This window comes from Oncorhynchus tshawytscha, linkage group LG24, assembly GCF_018296145.1.
Source record: "Oncorhynchus tshawytscha isolate Ot180627B linkage group LG24, Otsh_v2.0, whole genome shotgun sequence".
Lineage (NCBI taxonomy): Eukaryota > Metazoa > Chordata > Actinopteri > Salmoniformes > Salmonidae > Oncorhynchus > Oncorhynchus tshawytscha.
Window position 1 is genome coordinate 16,025,642 of NC_056452.1, and position 19,003 is coordinate 16,044,644.

At 41.6% G+C, this 19,003-nt stretch overlaps 2 protein-coding genes across 2 annotated transcripts in view; both read left to right on the forward strand.

Moving 5' to 3' along the window:
* Positions 1–620: 620 nt before the first annotated feature.
* Positions 621–7,643, forward strand: LOC112223563 (26S proteasome non-ATPase regulatory subunit 11B). The gene is made up of 13 exons (XM_024386638.2): positions 621–758; positions 1,532–1,633; positions 2,282–2,478; positions 2,672–2,729; positions 3,025–3,219; positions 4,680–4,824; positions 4,913–4,973; positions 5,094–5,156; positions 5,294–5,419; positions 5,521–5,556; positions 5,704–5,755; positions 5,882–6,024; positions 6,159–7,643. Exons 1-12 carry the CDS (start codon positions 668–670, stop codon positions 6,022–6,024), a joined length of 1,269 nt encoding a protein of 422 aa, XP_024242406.1. The 5' UTR covers positions 621–667; the 3' UTR covers positions 6,159–7,643.
* Positions 7,644–12,668: 5,025 nt separating this feature from the next.
* The window catches only part of LOC112223562 (vesicle-fusing ATPase), a 47,089-nt gene continuing 40,754 nt past the window's right edge, over positions 12,669–19,003 (forward strand). The window contains exon 1 of the mRNA XM_024386637.2: positions 12,669–12,806. Within this exon, the coding sequence (XP_024242405.1) occupies positions 12,795–12,806 (12 nt within the window). The 5' untranslated portion in view covers positions 12,669–12,794. The remainder of the gene's footprint in view (positions 12,807–19,003) is intronic.

Below are 19,003 nucleotides of genomic sequence, written 5' to 3' on the forward strand. Positions count from 1 at the left end.
TGTAGACTAGGGTTGTTTCAATCACACAATACAAGTAGGCCTAGCCAATAAATAAATGTCCACATGAAAACTATTTGTATTTACTAATAACATACAAGTTAGATCGCATCTAAGCTATTAAAACGAGGGGCATACATAACAACGTAACCTGATATTTAAAAAAAACAACAACATGTATTTAGGCCATTTATTTGAAATTGTGCAGGATGAAATCTCTTCTGATGCACCATCCCGTTTTAAGTGTCTAGCTGTCATTGTACAGAACTAATAGGCGTGTATTAATTTATAATAACCATAACATCCTACCATTTTAATAAACACATGATCCAACAAATTCCTATAGTCTATCATCCAGCTCAATGTTCACTTATTTCATGAACAGACCACTTTGGATTAAATAGGCCTGTAGGCCTACAGTAAATTATGAATGGGGGTCTCAAGTAAAATGATCATGACATTCTGCTACAGTTTATTTGATAAGATGAGTCAGCATGACAAAATAGGAACACTGTGCTATAATGTATATTAACTGGTTAATGTAAAATACTGAACTACAATCCCCAGAAAGTATATTTGGCTCCCTCTCGTGATGTATCTGAGTAGCTCATTTACGTATTTCCTATCGCATTCTTGACTGTTGTAGGCAGGCAGCTTTTGAATAGGTAAGATGGCGGCTGCGGCAGTGGTTGAGTTTCAGAGAGCTCAGTCTCTTATTAGCACGGATCGTAACGCCTCTATTGATATTCTACATTCTATTGGTAAGTGATGTTTGTAGGCGTTCAGACGAGAAAGTCTCGTCTTATTTTTGAATTTCTGCTTGATTTAAGTCATCGCAAAGGCAGTTTTATACACTGACAAGAGCCGGTTTGTGTGTCGTGCTGACTCACTGTAGAATCGTGGGGTTGCTAGCTAGCTAGGTAGTCCCTGGATGGCTAGCTAGCTAGGCCATGATGAACTGGAAAGAGACGTTAACTAGCTAACTATTTATGCTGTCTTTATGAAACAGTATCGCAATACAATTCAACGTTAATATTTAGCTAACGTTAGTCAAGCACCATATGTTATAGCTAGTTAGCCAGCTAGCTAGTTAGCTAACCAAGATCCATTCAATTCTCAAGTTCATTGATGTAGCTATGTCATTTTGGTGTTTACAATATAGCTTCCTATATGCACTAAAATGACAGCTAACTTAGCTAGGTAGCTTGCTAACGTTAACAAATTAACAGTGAGATCAAGTTCACTGTTCATTAAGTTAACATAGCTATCGTTAGTTAACGGTTAGCTAGCTAGATACCTAGCTTTTGTTGACAGTTCTGTAGCTAGCTTTGTACTAGCATGTGGCTGTCCAAAAAATTTCCTTAGTCACAGGGCCTCAGTTAGCTGTTGACTTGTTAGCCTCGTTGATCCAGATAAAACAGTAACTCGGGAAAAAGACAATAAGGAACACAAACAATAGTTTAGAATAGGAGACTGTCAGTGTTATGTTAAATAGTCAATGTTAATCAGTGCATTATTTTCCTTGTCCCCACAGTGAGGAGAAATATCCAGGACAGTGATGAAGAATCCGTTCGGGTTAAAGAACAGAGCATCCTGGAGCTGGGGTCACTCCTGGCCAAAACAGGACAGGCTGCAGGTGAGACTCAAAACACCAAACACATAATCTGGTCTATTTGCCTGGCTGTTGAACTTGAGGAACTTGGTGGTGATTCATCCAGTAACTGCACAATGATTCACTGTATGTGCCATTGCCTAACTGTTCTGTAGTACACTGGTTCCCAACCTTTTTCGGCGGTTACTGTCCCACCAACTCATTTTTCCCTGCCTGGACGGTACCCCTGAAGAATCACCTTGTGCATTTTACCAGTAAAAAAACCTATGCTCTTATGATTCTTCTCAAGGTAGGTAGCCTAGTGGTTAGAGCGTTGGGCCAGTAACCGAAAGGTTGGTGGATCGAATCCCCGATGCTGACAAGGTAAAAATCTGTTGTTCTGCCCTTGTACAAGGCAGTGTTCCTGTTCCCACTGTTCCTAGGTCGTCACTGTAAATAAGAATTTGTTCTTAACTGTCTTGCCTAGTTAAATAAAGGTTAAATAGGCCAAGTACGCTGGGGTCCTAGTACCCCTGGTTGGGAACCACTGCTGTAGTACACAAGAACTGCTTATGAAGCGAACGTCACTCGTTTGACAGTAGACCTTGAACCTTGGACAGATAGACTTATTGAGTAGACAAGATATGCTTACTATTCATTTAGCCCTATTTTCTGCTGTGGTGATTCTTCCAGAGTTGGGGGGTCTGCTGAAGTTTGTGCGGCCGTTCCTCATCTCCATCAGTAAGGCCAAGGCGGCCCGGCTGGTCCGCTCCCTGCTGGACCTCTTCCTGGACATGGAGGCAGCCACAGGCCAGGAGGTGGATCTGTGTCTGGAATGCATTGAGTGGGCCAAGGTGGAGAAGAGGACCTTCCTCAGGCAGGCTCTGGAGGTAAGCTGGCCTGGGTGTCTTCTTCACCTAAAAGACAAGCTATTGTTCCTATACGGTGACGTTTTAGTTTGGAGACTGAAATTCATGTGGTTATTTTCAATACATTTCCCTACCACCGCAGAGTGATATGATTAATATTTTTACACTATACTGTGAGTGTTGCAATGTCACATTTCTCTTCCCCTTTCTCCAGGCCCGCCTGATTTCACTCTATTTTGACACCAAAAGATACCAGGAGGCCTTGGCGCTTGGTGAGTGACAGCTCCATTTGAATGGACTGACAATATTATCCCTGCTAAATGAGCTTAGCATCTGTCTGAGCAGGGAGGGCTAAGAATTGTGCAATGTTTGGATATGTTTACCCATAGCTATGTAGCAGAACTCGGTATCCAATTCTCCTGGAAGCTTTGTGATGAGGAGTCAAACAATTCGAGTCATGATGACATTGAACTTTGATATTCCTCAACACCGGGGTTGTGGACCACATACTGTATACAGAAGCTGTGGTATCTCCAAAGTAAGGTAGATTGTTTCTCTGGTGTTCAGGCACCCAGCTGCTCCATGAGCTGAAGAAGATGGACGATAAGGCGCTGCTGGTGGAGGTGCAGCTGCAGGAGAGCAAGACGTACCACGCGCTTAGCAACCTGCCCAAGGCCCGCGCCGCCCTCACATCCGCCCGCACTACGGCCAATGGAATCTACTGTCCCCCCAAGCTGCAGGCTGCCCTGGACATGATGTCAGGTCAGTCCCAGTGAACAAGCCTCCATCCAAAGCCTCCCTACAGTGTTCCTCAATGGCTTAGAAACCAATGGTAGCTTAAGCTGTTGTTTTGGCAGAAACAACAGAATAGCATCCACTCAGAGCTCTTGTATGCGTTTTGTTCAACTGATAAAATAATCTATGGAACTGTAAATCAATCAGTAAGAGGGCTTATGTGCACAGTGTTTATCCATTTACCAGACATTTCAGCGAGTCATTAATCAGGTTTCCATCCAGGCTTTTTACGGGTAAAGTACATATTGGATAAAAAATGTCACGACGGGCCTGGTGGAAACGGAACATTTTTCCGCAAACTTTCCAAATGTCGAAAAAAAACTAAATACGCTAGACAAGGTGGGATCTTTTTGTGTCAGTAAAATTAATTAACATGAGAAATGGCGGTGGAAATGCTATAATAACTATCTTATCGAACTAACCTTGTAGTCGCGCGATATGTTGTTGTGTGGACTTCCCACTAAGACTAAGGAAAACATTCAGGCTACAGATGAAATAAGTTATGAACTTCACAGGTTGGTGAAAGTGCACAGTGATTAGTTTGATGCTCCTTTTCAATAAATATTCAGGGTCTAATTCTGGTGACATAATGATCGATGCTTAGTGCGGCAGGTAGCCTAGCGGTTAGAGCATTGGGCTAGAAACCGAAAGATTGCTGGTTCGAATACCCGAGCCGACAAGGTGAAAAATCGGTCTGTGCCCTTGAGCGAGGCACTTAATTAACCCTAATTTGCTCCAGGGGCGCTGTACTACTATGGCTGACCCTGTACAACACATTTCACTGTATCTATCTGGTGTATCTGACAATAAAACATTTATTTCTATTTATTTGCTTGCAATTTGACAAATAATATAATCTCTCTTTTGTCCGTAATAATCTCATGTAGTAGGATATTTTCTACTGTATCTGCGAGCTGTTGGCTAGAACGCACGTGCCAAGGTCAGAGTGGGCACATTAAATTATGAAGTATTTTGTCTGTCTTCTTTGTTATGTTTTGGACCCCAATAAGACTAGCAGTACGACTAGCTGTTACTAGTGGGGATCATGGGGATCCTAATAAATATAACACATTTTTCAAACAAAACCATAAAAAATGTGATGGAAACCCATTTAAATTGTGTTTTTTATTCAGCACATGGAAATTTAACAGCAAAAGTTATTTTTATGTGCACTACGTCACCCACAGCCTTTTCTCTTTAAGTTAATTTGATGGAAACATCTCTGGTGGGAAAATGCTCCTTTTTAAGCAGATTTGAGAATATTCACATGAATAATCGGTTGCTAATTGGATGGAAAACTAGCTACTGCCTTCTTCATTTGTAACACCCAATATTAGTTTACTGACCCAAATGAAGAAATGCTGTGTGTTGAGGTGGAAAAGTGCCATGCTTAGTGTGAACGACTGACCATGCTTCCTCACCTGCAGGGATCGTCCATGCGGCTTCGGAGAAGGACTGGAAGACTGCCTACTCCTACTTCTTTGAGGCCTTCGAGGGCTACGACTCCATCGACCACCCTAAAGCCATCACCGGTCTCAAATACATGCTGCTCTGCAAGATCATGCTTAGCCTGTGAGTGATACTACCTCCTTGCTGTGTTGCAATGATATGAAGCATACAGGTACGGCTTGGTTGACCCTCTGTTGCTGTTCTCTTTCAGACCAGAAGAGGTGCAGTCCCTGATTAGCGGAAAACTGGCCCTGCGGCATGCGGGCCGACAGGTAAGAACCCGCGATTTTTGTGGGGGGCAGTTGGGCGGTCTTTCTCAACTTGCATTGTGTAATACGTTTAAATTGGTTGGTACCTGGCTGACCGTGGTCGCTTCGTCCCTCCCTCTGCAGACGGATGCACTGAAATGCGTTGCACAAGCCAGCAAGAACAGATCATTAGCCGACTTTGAAAAGGTAAGACCTTCCTTTAGCCCTCATTCTTGCTGCTATGTTTGTTTCTCTGAGGATCTCTATTGTGCCAGGCCCATTTGTATCCTCCCTTCTAACCCTCTTCTCTTTCTCTCCTCCTATTCCTCCCTTTATCTTTATAGGCCCTTACGGAATACAAAGCAGAGTTGAGGGACGACCCCATCATCAGAACCCACCTGGCCACGCTGTATGACAACCTGCTGGAAGGGAACCTTATCCGTGTCATCGAACCCTTCTCCAGAGTACAGGTACAGCACGTTCATCTGGGTACTGTTAATATTGCTTTTTTTTGGGGTGAGGCTAACCACCCTTAAATCGTAATCCTTTATGGTGTTGCTTTCCCCCCCAGATTGAACACATATCAGGTCTCATCAAACTTTCAAAGGTATGGAGGTTTCTTCTTTAATATCTTCATATTTGAAGTATTCAGTCCTGTGGTACAAGAGTGACACATCGGAAGTCTTCTATCCCGTGATACATGTACAGCTCTCAATGTTGTCGGTAATCAGTGGATATGTTTAATTTCCCTCAGGCGGATGTCGAGAGGAAATTGTCACAGATGATCCTGGACAAGAAGTTTCATGGTAAATTGCCGGTTTGGTTGGTACCAGCCTGGTATAAACGACTGTATCATAAATCTACTTGTGTTGCTCTTCTTTCGTTCAGTGAAATGTAAATGTTGTCTAAAATGCCTGTATGACTCATTATAGGGATCCTGGACCAAGGCGAGGGTGTCTTGATCATATTTGACGAGCCACCTGTTGACAAGACTTATGGCGCGGCCCTGGAAACTATTCAGAACATGAGCAAAGTTGTGGACTCGCTTTACAACAAAGCGAAGAAGCTAACATAGGTAGGGCTCCTCAAGAGAGACACATGTCACATGTTCTGTCAGATTGCACAACTCACTGCAATCCTTTCAAACAGCAAAGGAAGACTTTTTAAACCACTGTGCTTACTTGTAGATCTTGTCTTTTTCGTCCTCAGAACAAATGGCGAGACCACAGCAGCACAGTGGCAGATGTGTGTGTGACCAGCGTGTGTAACATTTTAAGAAAGGGACAAGGGAGAGTGACAAAACAACAAGTCCCACAACAAACTGCAACAAAAACAGGATTCCCGGTTCCCCGTCATGAAAGTTCCCCATCAATGGACAATTTCATAATCTCTTCTCCTTTTTTTCTTTTAGGATTCTGTTAAAATCTCATCGGCCACAGCAGGCCATCAGGGAATATTGTACAACCACAAAATATTAAGAAAGATTAAATACACGTTTATCTCCTGTAGAATAAAGATTTGGCTTATAAAGCCTCCAGCTGACTCCGTTACCACCCACAAAGGTGCAATATCGACCACAAGCAAGCGCCACCAATCCCGCTTCTTTTACATGCAGGGACAAGGCTTTTGGTCAAGGCGGTCTCTTCCCCCCCTCCCCTCTGTTCATATCTTTCTAAAGCACATGGTTTTTAGCTAGTTGGAGGTAGGTTAAAAAATATTGGGATATCCCGGCAGTTACATTTGGTCAAAGAGCTCCCTCTAGCTCTTGCTGTTCTCATCATATCCATGCCAACAGTCAGTCCAATTCCCCTACATGACATTTCAAATGGTTGTCAACCTCACTTCATTCGGATTGCGTTTGTTTTGTAACTAAAATAAATTGCCTGACACTATTTGTCCCCTTAAGTACATAATAGAGCAGAATGGATGCCATTTCACAATGCCAGTGGCCCCTTTTCGGCCCTTTGCTTTGCCTCAACGTTTGGCTGCAACATAATTTAGGGGTGCAGAGATTTATTGATTTGCCTCTGAGCGTCTGTCTGAACCGAAGTGAACGATTATCCATTGTTATTGCCTAGCCCTAGTGTGGTGTGCTAGTAACCAAACAATTGTTTCGTTTCATTTGTCATTTTCAAAAATAAATATTTTGTATTTTTAATGTTTTTGTCTGCCTCTTGGAAAAAAATATCACTGACCTTGGTCAAGTTCAATTGGGCTATTTTAGCCCTCTGATGTGCTCTTGTGCTGAGGTAATAGGGGTAGGATGTTGGGTGCCCGTTGTTGGATTACTGACTTCAGTTGATTTAGATTCCAGGGTAGAAATGAAGGTCTAATAGACCAAGGCCTTGGAAGTAAATGTCTGCTAGGACTAGCAGCTTCAACTGGGTGGTGAATAATGAATGCCTCCTAGTTGCTTACTGGGTGGAAGGAAAGAGACAAATGAAAGGGAAGAGAAGTGTATGCAGTAGGAAGAATCCCTGTCCAATCAACTCTGGGATTACCATGTTGTGAACTGCATTAGAGGGTTATGAATACTGTATAGGAGAACTGATGGCGTTCTGTATTGTCTTTACTCCTGTTGGGCAAATGTTCCTGTGTTGGAAAATGGCCTCGTCCCAAAGGGCATTAAAACACAATTTCAATGACAGCTTTGGATTGTTTTTTTGTGTTTTTTTTTTTTTTTTTTTTTTTTACAGATGTACAATGTAAACATTTTATGAACCTGTTTGTGAAATGAAATGTGGTCATTGAGTTGAAAAGGGAAGGTTTTGGATTCTGACATGGTGTTTATGCACTGGATAAGACCATGATATTCTGTTTTCGCTCAAGTTTTGGTTCAGACGGTCCATCATTACGTAGAGTTCATGACTTCTGTTTCTTGTGCACCAGAGTTCTCCAATATTAAAGTGCCATAAACTGCACTGAAGTGAAATCAAGCTTTTTCCCCTCTTGTTGTCAGTGAAGCATTTCAGTGTTTCAGTATGTTGACAAAAAGCACAGCCATTAAACACTTTCACTAGTGGAAGTCCCATTTCAAGGATGTCCACATCTCTTTATCTGTTACATAGAGCCTATATGTGTAAATCCATTCATTTTGAGACGAACGATTTTGACAAAATGCAATTTTAAACTAAAAGCTTGAGGTGAATAGATGTCATGTACATGTAGGTATAACATTGAGCAGAAACATGATGGACCTATTTTATTGTTTACAGAAAGTGTCCAACATTTTTATGAAAAATAGAGTAGATATAACACATCTACCTTGGCCCCTCAAAAGCAACTTTTGTGTATTTTTATTTTAAATGTATATTTGACAGGTATGTAATATAGCCCCTAAAGCCATCCAACCGCTTCACCCAGTTTTCCAAACCCAAAAAAGTATTGTTGCTTGTTTTGGATTTCTATACACATCAATATCAAATGTACAAACGGTTCTTGCTGACCAACAATTACCGAGTATATCTGATGTTCAGATGAGTTCAAAATAAATCTCTTTTTTTTCAAAAATGTTTGAGTTCTCTCTTCTGTTTTAGTGTTTTGATGATGGATTAGTGATGATCAATGGATCAGCCTATTTGCAATAAGGTATTCACTTTTCCATTTGACTTTTCAAACATATTACCAACATATTCAAATTATGACATATTTTCATTAAAAACGTTATTTTGATTAATGTATTCGTACTATTTCATCCTTCCACGAGGTATAGTCCCGACACAAATCATTGTTGCTATTGACGCGACAGTCGTCCTAAATGTTCCCTTGTCATACTGACTGGCAATGGTCTTATCCCTTGCTTGCTAGCTCGCCAACTACGGCTAATTTACAGTCACGTCAAAAAGTGCAGCCAGAATAACCGCAAAGTAGCTGCATGTTTAAGCAGTTTTTGTCTGACATTTATTTGGAGACCATAACAATGAGCTAATGAGGCACGATTTCGCCTGGCATAGAAAATGTGCTCTCTCGTCAGGACACTATTGTTCAGAGGAGCTAGCCAACAACACAGCTAACACATTAACTTAGAACTGAAGCTGGAAAGACTGCAAACTAGCTGCACTTCGTTTAGTTTGACCTGTTTTCAATTGAGTCAATTCAATTGACTTTTCTCTGTATCTATCCATAAAAATGATGCCAGCTGATTCATGATTTCGACTGGCTGAGAAACGCTGCCTTCTCTCTCGTCCCGATCCCTACACTTTCATTACTATGAGACAGTTGTAGATAGAATTTGAATATTGAAACAATGTTGCAAATGCCGGGGAGACAGACAATAAGGTTTATACAAATCTCCCCTGTAGAAAACTAAATGTTAGTCTAAAAGAAATGTGAGATAAAGTTTAGATGCTTTTTATAGCGGAGAGCAAGTTTATAACTTCCCTGCCTAGGCTGATGAGACTGTGGATTGCGCACTCAGATGAAACAGAGTAAATAGCCATTTTAATGTCATAGATTTAGCCGGTGGTCATTTGTGTATTATAAACTGGGTGGTTCGAGACCTGAATGCTTGATTGGCTAACAGCCGTGGTATATCAGACCGTATACCACGGGTCAAACAAAACATGTATTTTTACTGCTCTAATTACGTTGGTAACCAGTTTATAATAGCAATAAGGCAACTGTTAAGGGTTGCGTCAATCGAATCTGGTATCAGGATAAGTATGACACTGAGTCACCGAATTGCATACTATGTACTTTTTATTAGCTAAGCAATAAGTGGTAAATGCAATTTTCGTATATACGGGCTCTCTGTCACACCTCGCAGGGCAAACAGAGAACTGACTTGTTCCTGACAAAGTTATTATAATATACTCTGACAGAAGTAGTTTCTGCTTCCGAGGCGGCCTGTCAGAGTAGAGACTGGGCGTGGTTTAAACTCACTCAGCCTATCGTTGATTGTTGGCACACGAGCTGGTCCCAGCCCCCTAGGCGCTTCAGCGGTCAGTCATTGTAGTTGTGTAGAATATCTATGCGCCCATGCACTCGATACACCTATCACACACCTGGCTCCTGTTATCTAACAAAACACCGTTTGTTCCCTACACTACGTTCTGTATGTGTCCGTTTTTATGTTGTTCTGTATTTTTCCATCACGAGAAATGCCCATAACCTTCCGGTTACTAGTCCAACGCTCTAACCACTAGGCTACCCTGCCGCCCTATGTTGCATAACACATACACCCACACAAGCCAACAGCAAATAATATTCCATCACATATGATATGGTAACGGGATATAGTGCATAACACAGAACCTCACACAACTTGGGGGTTTGTGATATATGGCTGTGATATTAACTATCAAAAGTAAATGTAATTGCTAAAATATACTTAAGTATCAAAATAAAAGTATAAATCACTTCACATTCCTTATACTAACCAAACCATATGGGATAAGTGTATTATTTTAAAAAACAAATTAAGGATAGCCATGGGCACACTCCAACACTCAGACATAATTTACAAGCTAAGCATTTGTTTTTAATGAGTCAGTCAGATCAGAGGCAGTAGGGATGACCAGGGATGTTCTCTTGAGAAGTGCATGAATTTGACCATTTCCTGTCCTGCTAAGCATTCGAAATGTAACAAGTACTTTTGGGTGTCAGGGAAAATGTATGGAATAAAAAGTACATTATTTTCTTTAGGAATGTAGTAAAACTAAAAGTTGTCAAAAATGTAAATAGTAAAGTCGAGTACATATCCCCCCCCCCCAAAAAAAAAATACTTAAGTAGTACTTGAAAGTAGTTTTACTTAAGCAATTTACACCACTGTGTAAATGTACTTATTGTATCTGTGGATTACTGGCAAAGATGCCCAGTGGGTTTGTACAGAGAGGAAGAGGTGAAGTGAGAGGGATAACTGGGACCAAAATCTGCATGTGGTGTTTCTTCTTTTTTTCTCACCAAGCGGATTGTTTGAATGAAGCTCAATTATAGTGTTGAATTTGGTCCCGAAAAATGTAATGGTGTATTTAATATGTGAGGCTTATTTGATCTAATATAAGTTCCGTAATGCTTAGGTTGTTAGGAATGCCCCGCTACAAGGTTTCTTCCTGCAGGTAGTCACTGAGTCTGAGGTGCTAGAGGAGCTCCTGAAACTTTACTCCAAAAAAACATCTGGGTCAGATGGTTTAGACCCTTTCTTCTTTACGGTTGCGACCCCTATCATCGGCAAGCCTATCTCAGACCTTATTAACCCGTCTCTCCTTTCTGGGGAGGTTCCCATTGCTTGGAAGGCAGCCACAGTTTGTCCTTTATTTAAAGGGGAGATCAAGCTGATCCTAACTGTTATAGGCCTATTTCTATTTTGCCCTGTTTATCAAAAGTGTTGAAAAATGTGTCAATAATCAACTGGCTGGCTTTCTTGATGTCTATAGTATTCTCTTTGGTATGAAATCTAGTTTCCGCTCAGGTTATGGATGTGTCACTGCAACCTAAAAGGTCCTCAATGATGTCACCATTGCCCTTGATTCTAAGCAATGTTGTGCTGCTATTTCTATTGACTTGGCCAAAGCTTTTGATAGGGTACACCATTCCATTCTTGTGGGCTAAGGAGTATTGGTGTCTCTGAGGGGTCTTTGGCCTGGTTTGCTAACTACCTCTCTCAAATAGTGCAGTGTATAAAGTCAGAAAACGGCTGTCTCAGCCACTGCCTGTCACCAAGGGAGTACCCCAAGGCTCAATCCTAGGCCCCACGCTCTTCTCAATTTACATCAACAACAAAGCTCAGGCAGTAGGAAGCTCTCTCATCCATTTATATGCAGATGATACAGTCTTATACTCAGCTGGCCCCTCCCCGGATTTTGCACTCTATACTCCTCTGTAAACTGGTCATCTCTGTATACCCATCGCAAGACCCACTGGTTGATGCTTATTTATAAAACCCTCTTAGGCCTCACTCCCCCCTATCTGAGATATCTTCTGCAGCCCTCATCCTCCATATACAACACCCGTTCTGCCAGTCACATTCTGTTGAAGGTCCCCAAAGCGCACACATCCCTCGGTCGCTTGTCTTTTCACTTCGCTGTAGCTAGCGAATGGGAACAAGCTGTAACAAACCCTCAAACTGGACAGTTTTATCTCAATATCTTCATTCAAAGACTAAATCCTGGACACTCTTACTGACAGTTGTGGCTGCTTTGCGTGATGTATTGTCTCTACCTTCTTGCCCTTTGTGCTGTTGTCTGTGCCCATTAATGATTGTACCATGTTTTGTGTTGCTACCATGCTGTGTTCTCATGTGTTGCTGCATTGCTATATTGTTGTCTTAGGTCTCTCTCTATGTAGTGTTGTGTTGTCTCTCTTGGCGTGATGTGTGTTTTGTCCTATATTTATATGTTATTTATTCATTTATTTAAATTTTTTAATCCCAGCCCCCGTCCCCGCAAGAGGTCTTTTTCCTTTTGGTAGGCCATCATTGTAAATAAGAATTTGTTCTTAACTGATTTGCCTAGTTAAATAAAGGTTAAATAAATAAAAATACAAATGTACTGCTATAAATAGGACATGTGACATCCCGGCATCTTTGAAACAACGCACTTTATATCAGATTTGAGCCTTTTATGCAACACGTATCTGCCCCCTCATTGGCTAGAATGGTCCCACTTGATCTTGCCTCCTCCCGACTTCCTTCCATTTTAATTTTTTCATTGTTAGAGCGGTCACTTGAGTATCTAGTCAAAGATTTCGTCGCCAACGTGTACGTGATGACATCACTTCATAAGCAACGTCGATCCCGCCCACTCCATTTTCAAGCCTGTAGTGGAGTTCAACGCACGGTTGTGCTGACAGCAGTGTTGGGAACTTTTATGCTGAATTGCATTTGAAAAACGACAACAAACACCAAGATGGCCGGCCGGGTGAGTTTCCTTTAAGTAAATGGCTTTAGTTAAACATATTTACACATTGGCGAGAATGATAACAATGCTGTGTTTTAATGATTTTTCAGCATCTGCTACTACCTCCAACTCACTAGCCTGTGTGGCAGAGCAATTTACGTAATTCAAATCTTAGCCCGGAAGACCGAGTATTTTATGACCTGTGTCCACTGCGAGCATACCTCAGTGACTGCAAGCCATGCAATATCTAGCTTGTTAGCAACACAATGCGAGTACCGGTGCGTGGGTAAAATAACTGGGGAAGCCAAGCCAGAAAAATAAAGCCATATTACAACCTATGTGTTGTGATAGTTGCGTTGTTTACTCTATAACCTGTTAGTTCATATGCCTTGCCACCGTGATATAGACCTAAAGTTGAGGCAATAAGACACAGTGGCAGAACAACTTCAACCACACCGTTGTTTCATCACAAAACAACATCTGTCCGGTGAAGTCCACAAAAGCATTTAGCATTTTTCGGACTACTTAAACAACTATCGATTGAACCATGGAGAGTTACCGAAAGTTGCAAAGAAAACAAGAGCTGCCTCCACTATTCCAGCACCATTTCAACTCAATATTTCAACATCATCAAATCACTTATGCTTATTCTAATACAGTGACAACTAAAATATACCAAAAACAATTTGGGCCAATCAATGTAAACTAATATGATGTAGCTGTCCATGGTACTGATTTCTGTGTGTGTGTGTGCAAGTAGAAAAAACATGTTCACTCACCCTACTTGTAGAGAAATGCCAATTAAAGCCATCCTATCTTTCATGTCGCCGAACCGGTTTATGACTGTCATACAGTACACACTTAGTTTTTGTTATCCTAGGCTAAAATGCTTGCTCGCTGGCCTAACTTCCTTTCATGGGCAACGATGCGCCAGGCCAGCTAGTTAACATTAGTGTTAGCCTACTACATCTAGCTATATATTGAACTTCTACCCTCTCTGGCAAGGCGCACAATGTTTGAATTTATGGTTGGATACAAATCGCTGTTATAATCAGTACGGAGAAGTAGGTAAAACCACAAGTTCAAGTCCCTATCTCCATCCATGGGTAATTTAGGAAAGGGACAATTTTAGCTAGCTGGTAGCCAATGGAGGACAACGACACAACATGATGCAACAATTCATTTTTTTTTTCTGTAAATGTAGTTTTGCTTTTGATGTGCTTGGTGTGAAGCCACATCCAAACTGGCTTCCCTTGACATTTTTTTGTTGTTGTTGGTGTGCCAAGTCCATTCACAGTTGAGCTCAATCAGTTTAGCTCAATGGTGATTGGCTATTTTTATTTTTTTTATCAAGGGAGGCCAAATGATAGCTGGCTTCCCTTGCATTCAATGCTATGGGCGGCAACAATGTCATACTCATTTTGACCAGACAGCATGAGATAGATGGGCTACACATATTGAGACAGAGGGGCGCTGTTTCACTCGCTCTGATGTTTTCTCTGGTGAGATACATTCAGCCTTGCAAATTGCAGGAACATTTTGAAACACAGAGAGACAAAATACATTTATTTTGTTCTTGGTATTTTTTTGGGTGAAGCCTTGCTTCCCTTGGTATCCATGAATACATGCCACTGTACAATACAATACACTCAAATAGTTTACCTCTGTCTTATCTCTAACTGGTCTCAACAAGGAAACCTCATAGTAATAGTAGCTAACTAAGCCAGCGCAGTATGAAAGGATACATCTAGCTAAGCTAAATCCCGCCTGCCAAGGTTTAACAGCTGGCTAACTTGTTGACTAGCTTTTATGACCAGTCTAGCTAGGTACACTACATGGCCAAAAGTATATGGACACCTGCTCGTCGAACATCTCATTCCAAAATCTTGGGCTTTAATCTTGAGTTGGTCCCCCCTCTGCTGCCCCTCTGCTGCTATAATAGTTTCCAACAGATGTTGGAACATTACTGCAGGGATTTGCTTCCATTCAGCCACAAGAGCATGAGTGAGGTTTGGCACTGATGTTGGGCGATTAGGCCTGGCTCGCAGTCGGTGTTCCAATTCATTCCAAAGGTGTTCGGTGGGGTTGAGGTCAGTGCTCTGTGCAGGCCAATCAAGTTCTTCCACACCAATCTCCCAAAAAAAACATTTCTGTATGGAATGGTAACAATGAAACAGGAAAGTGTCTTCCTCAAACTGTTGCCACAAAGTTGGAAGCACAGAATCGTCTAAAATGTCATTGTATGCTGTAGCGTTAAGATTTCCTTTTACTGGAACTAAGGGGCCTAGCCTGAACCATGAAAAATAGCCACATACCATTGTACTTCCTCCACCAAACTTTACAGTTAGCGCTATGCATTGGGACAGGTAGCGTTCTCTTGGCATGCGCCAAACCCAGATTTGTCCATTAAACTGCCAGATGATGAAGCGTGATTCATCACTCCAGAGAACACATTTCCACTGCTCCAGAGTCCAATGGTGGCGAGCTTTACACCACTCCAGCCGACACTTGGCATTGCGCATGGTGATCTTAGGCTTGGGGGACTGCTGCTCGGGCCATGGAAACCCATTTCATGAAGCTCCCGAAAACAGTTATTGTGCTGAATTTGCTTCCAGAGGCAGTTTTGAAACTCAGTAGTGAGTGTTGCAACAGAGGACAGATGAATTTTACGCGCTATGCGCTTCAGCATTCGGTGGTCCCGTTCTGTGAGCTTGTGTGGCCTACCACTATACGGAAGAGCCGTTGTTGCTCCTAGATGTTTCCACTTCACAATAACAGCACGGACAGTTGACCGGGGCAGCTCTTGCAGGGCATACATTTGACAAACTGACCTGTTGGAAATGCCAATTCTAAAGTCACTGAGCTCTTCAGTACGGGCCATTCTACTGCCAATGTTTGTCTATGTAGATTGCATGGCTGTGTGCTTGATTTTATACACCTGTCAGCAACGGGTGTGGCTGAAAGCCAAATCCACTCATTTGAAGGGGTGCCCATGTACTCTAGTGTAGATACTCCCATGCCTACACACACTAGTACCAGCAGGGAAGTGACATTGAAATAGCCAACTGCTGGGAAAGAGGCACAACCGATAGTGAAGTCCAAATGTAATTTAACGTTACCTATAGCTTTCCACTTTCGCTCTAGCTCTATGAACAATGTGGACTAGCTAGCCATCTAGGTATCCACTGACTGACAGTGGCACTGTAGCACATATGAAATGGAGATTCATCTTTGACTGTAATGTGTGAAATCTGTGGATAACATAGTGTTATGATGTGACTGGGGCCCCTGCTGCAGCTGTCAGCATAACTGTCTGCAAGAATAGGATAATTGCTTGAGCATTCACCCATCACTAATTTCCTTGTTTACCAAAAATAATATCTCATATCCTGCTTATTCATATTACGTTGATCTTTTACCCAGAAGTAAAATTATCTTGCGGAAGTTTGGGGGGGATGCCCAGCTGCTTTCAGTAGGTTTTTCTGTTCTGGAAAGGAAGGAAGTGAAGTCTCCTTCCTCAAAAACAGAAACAAGAGGCCCCCATCCTTGCGCTAATTTCACCCGTGTTTATCATTACCAAAAAGCTAATTTTTGTTTTCGTGAATTTTTACGATAGAGATTTTGGACTTTTTCTGGCCTTGGAATCTAGTGGAAACAGTTTATCATCTGCACACAGGCATTGAAAATCACCGCACCAGTTTAAGCAACGCCTTCAACAAAACACCAAATAATGGAATTTCTCGTGGAAGAATTGTGTCACATCTCTCCAATAGACCTTCAGACAGTTGTACCATCTATGCCAAGATGCATTGAAGCTGTTCTGGCTCGTGGTGGCCCAACGCCCTATTCAGACACTTTATTTTGGTTCTTTATTTTGGCAGTTAACTGTACTTAAATCAAGCAGAGTCTTGTTCACGTGTAGTTTTTCCTGTAGGTTTTTTCTTTTCATTTGGAGCTGATTACATTTCAAAAGAATGTGAAGAATTCCCTTAACAAAATCTGCAACTCGCAATAACTTAATTGAAACTGCTTAGTTAAAACTGTGCTCTTAGTGTTCCACACATCATTAGAAAGTCTTTCTTTGCCTTAGAGGGTGAAAAGCCCTAGATATTTGCTCCTGTCAGCCAACTGAGCTCAGTATTCCACAGTTTTCCATGAAGTCCTCAGCATATGTGGTAAGTGTACCTATTAAGGACCCGTAAACATTAAGCCCCTTCTATTTTTTGGATTGAAATGAGTGATGCACCGATATTACATTTTTGGCTGATACCGATATTCAATATTTTCCTTGCCAATAAAAATGATACCGATAACCAATATTTAAAATTTTAGCGGCCTTTTAAGTATTCTAGTACAGTTAAATAGTTAACACACACACATGGACGCAGCGGTCGTAGGCAAGAGGTGTAACAACAGTCCGTGGTTCGATTCCAGGCTGAATCACTTCCTGCCATGATCGGGAGTCCCATAGGGCGGTGCACAATTGGCCCAGCGTCATCAGGGACGTATGTCCCCATTACCAGTAAAACAGAATCAAAACCTATTTCTTTCACTTACTTGCTGTGCTGTTTCGTTGTTCATTTGTTCAGTCGTTTCATTCTCAACCAGGATTTCTATGGAACGCCGTTTGGGTCTTTGTGTGTCAAAAAAGATACACGTCAAATAACACTCTTTGACCAATCAGGACTTGAATATGACTGCATGTTACATAATAATTTAACACGTTTTAACACGTTTTAACACATTTTTTACGTAGTTATCACACATTGATTACACTATCACTCGTATTTCATGTCACAACAATTCATCGATACGTGTGCTATGATGCTGGTAAAGTTGTCGCGCGTACCTACAGTGCTGGTCATTAAAAAAAGCTAGCTATCTCATAGATGCAAACATTTTTCTTCCCAAAAAACATACCAAAATGACACAGTTTCAGTAGCTAGCTAACTATAGCTAGCTAACTATATAGCTAGGTGTCATCATCTAAAATAACCCTAATTTATAAGACCGTTCTTATTTGATTAATGGTGGTCGGACCCATCTATGTGAAGCTAGCCACAATAAGGGTTAGCCACAATAGTGGACTTTGCGGTTAGCCTTCAAAATAAAAGTATGAGTCTACTATTTTGTATTAATTTGCATCACTGTCAATTACAATTTTATTTTGAATGCAAACTGCAAATTCCACTATTGTGCCTAAATCTTATTGTGGCTAGCTTCACAACCCGGTCCGGTCGAGCCTCACTAGCCAGATGAAGCTAGCTGGCTGCTTATAACATTAGCATTGGGCAACAGGGTTAAGTAGCTGGCTAGCTATTTATTTTCATGAACTGAAGTTCAATTTCAATAGGCGAACAACAAGTGACAACCTTGCTAATACTTACTCGCAAGGTTTCCTAAATCATTGCTAAGAATAATGAAAATGACTGCAGTTTCGACTGGTCATTGTTTTCAGGCTGGTTGTAATGGTGCTAGCTAGGTACCAAGCTAAAGCTAGCAACCCCAGAAGTTGCAGTCAAACCAATTATGCTTTATTACCAACGGGGTACTGTAAATGCATCATTCGTGACCGGGGTTTACTTGTTTGCAGACTTTTTTTTGTACTACTTTGACAGTGCTACTGTATTTTTTTTGACACGCAAAGAGCCAAATGGCATTCCATAGTATGTCGTGAAGCTAATATCAGTAACGCTATTACTGTGTAACTCCGGTAGGGCAACATCTGAAAAATAGCCCACTTGGTAGTGTGTACCGGTGCTCGACCAGTCGGCGAAAGCCAACATCACCCACGACAGAGAATGGATGATAGTCAAGGGCAATGAATTCTATTATCTTGACTTTAATGGATTTCACCTTTGAGTTGTCTCGCTGAAATTTTCGTACTCTTTCAAATGACTGCTCGACTTGTTGACTGCTTGATCCACACAGCAGACATTGTGGGCTAGGTTAGGAATGCTGTGTTGCATGTGTAGCGCAACATATTACGTGGCGACATTGCGTCATGTACCTACGTTATATAGGTATACACGGTAGCTTTGACATCGGTTTTTAACATCAGCGTTAAACTAGACGTCGGCCGATTCCGATGTTGGCACTTTTAGCTAATATCGAGAGAATAAGATCAGGGTTGAAGGATATCAGGGATAGAAGACCTACAAGTATTCAAATTCTGTCTCCTCGAGATGAACGTACTTTGGTGCGAAAAGTGCAAATCA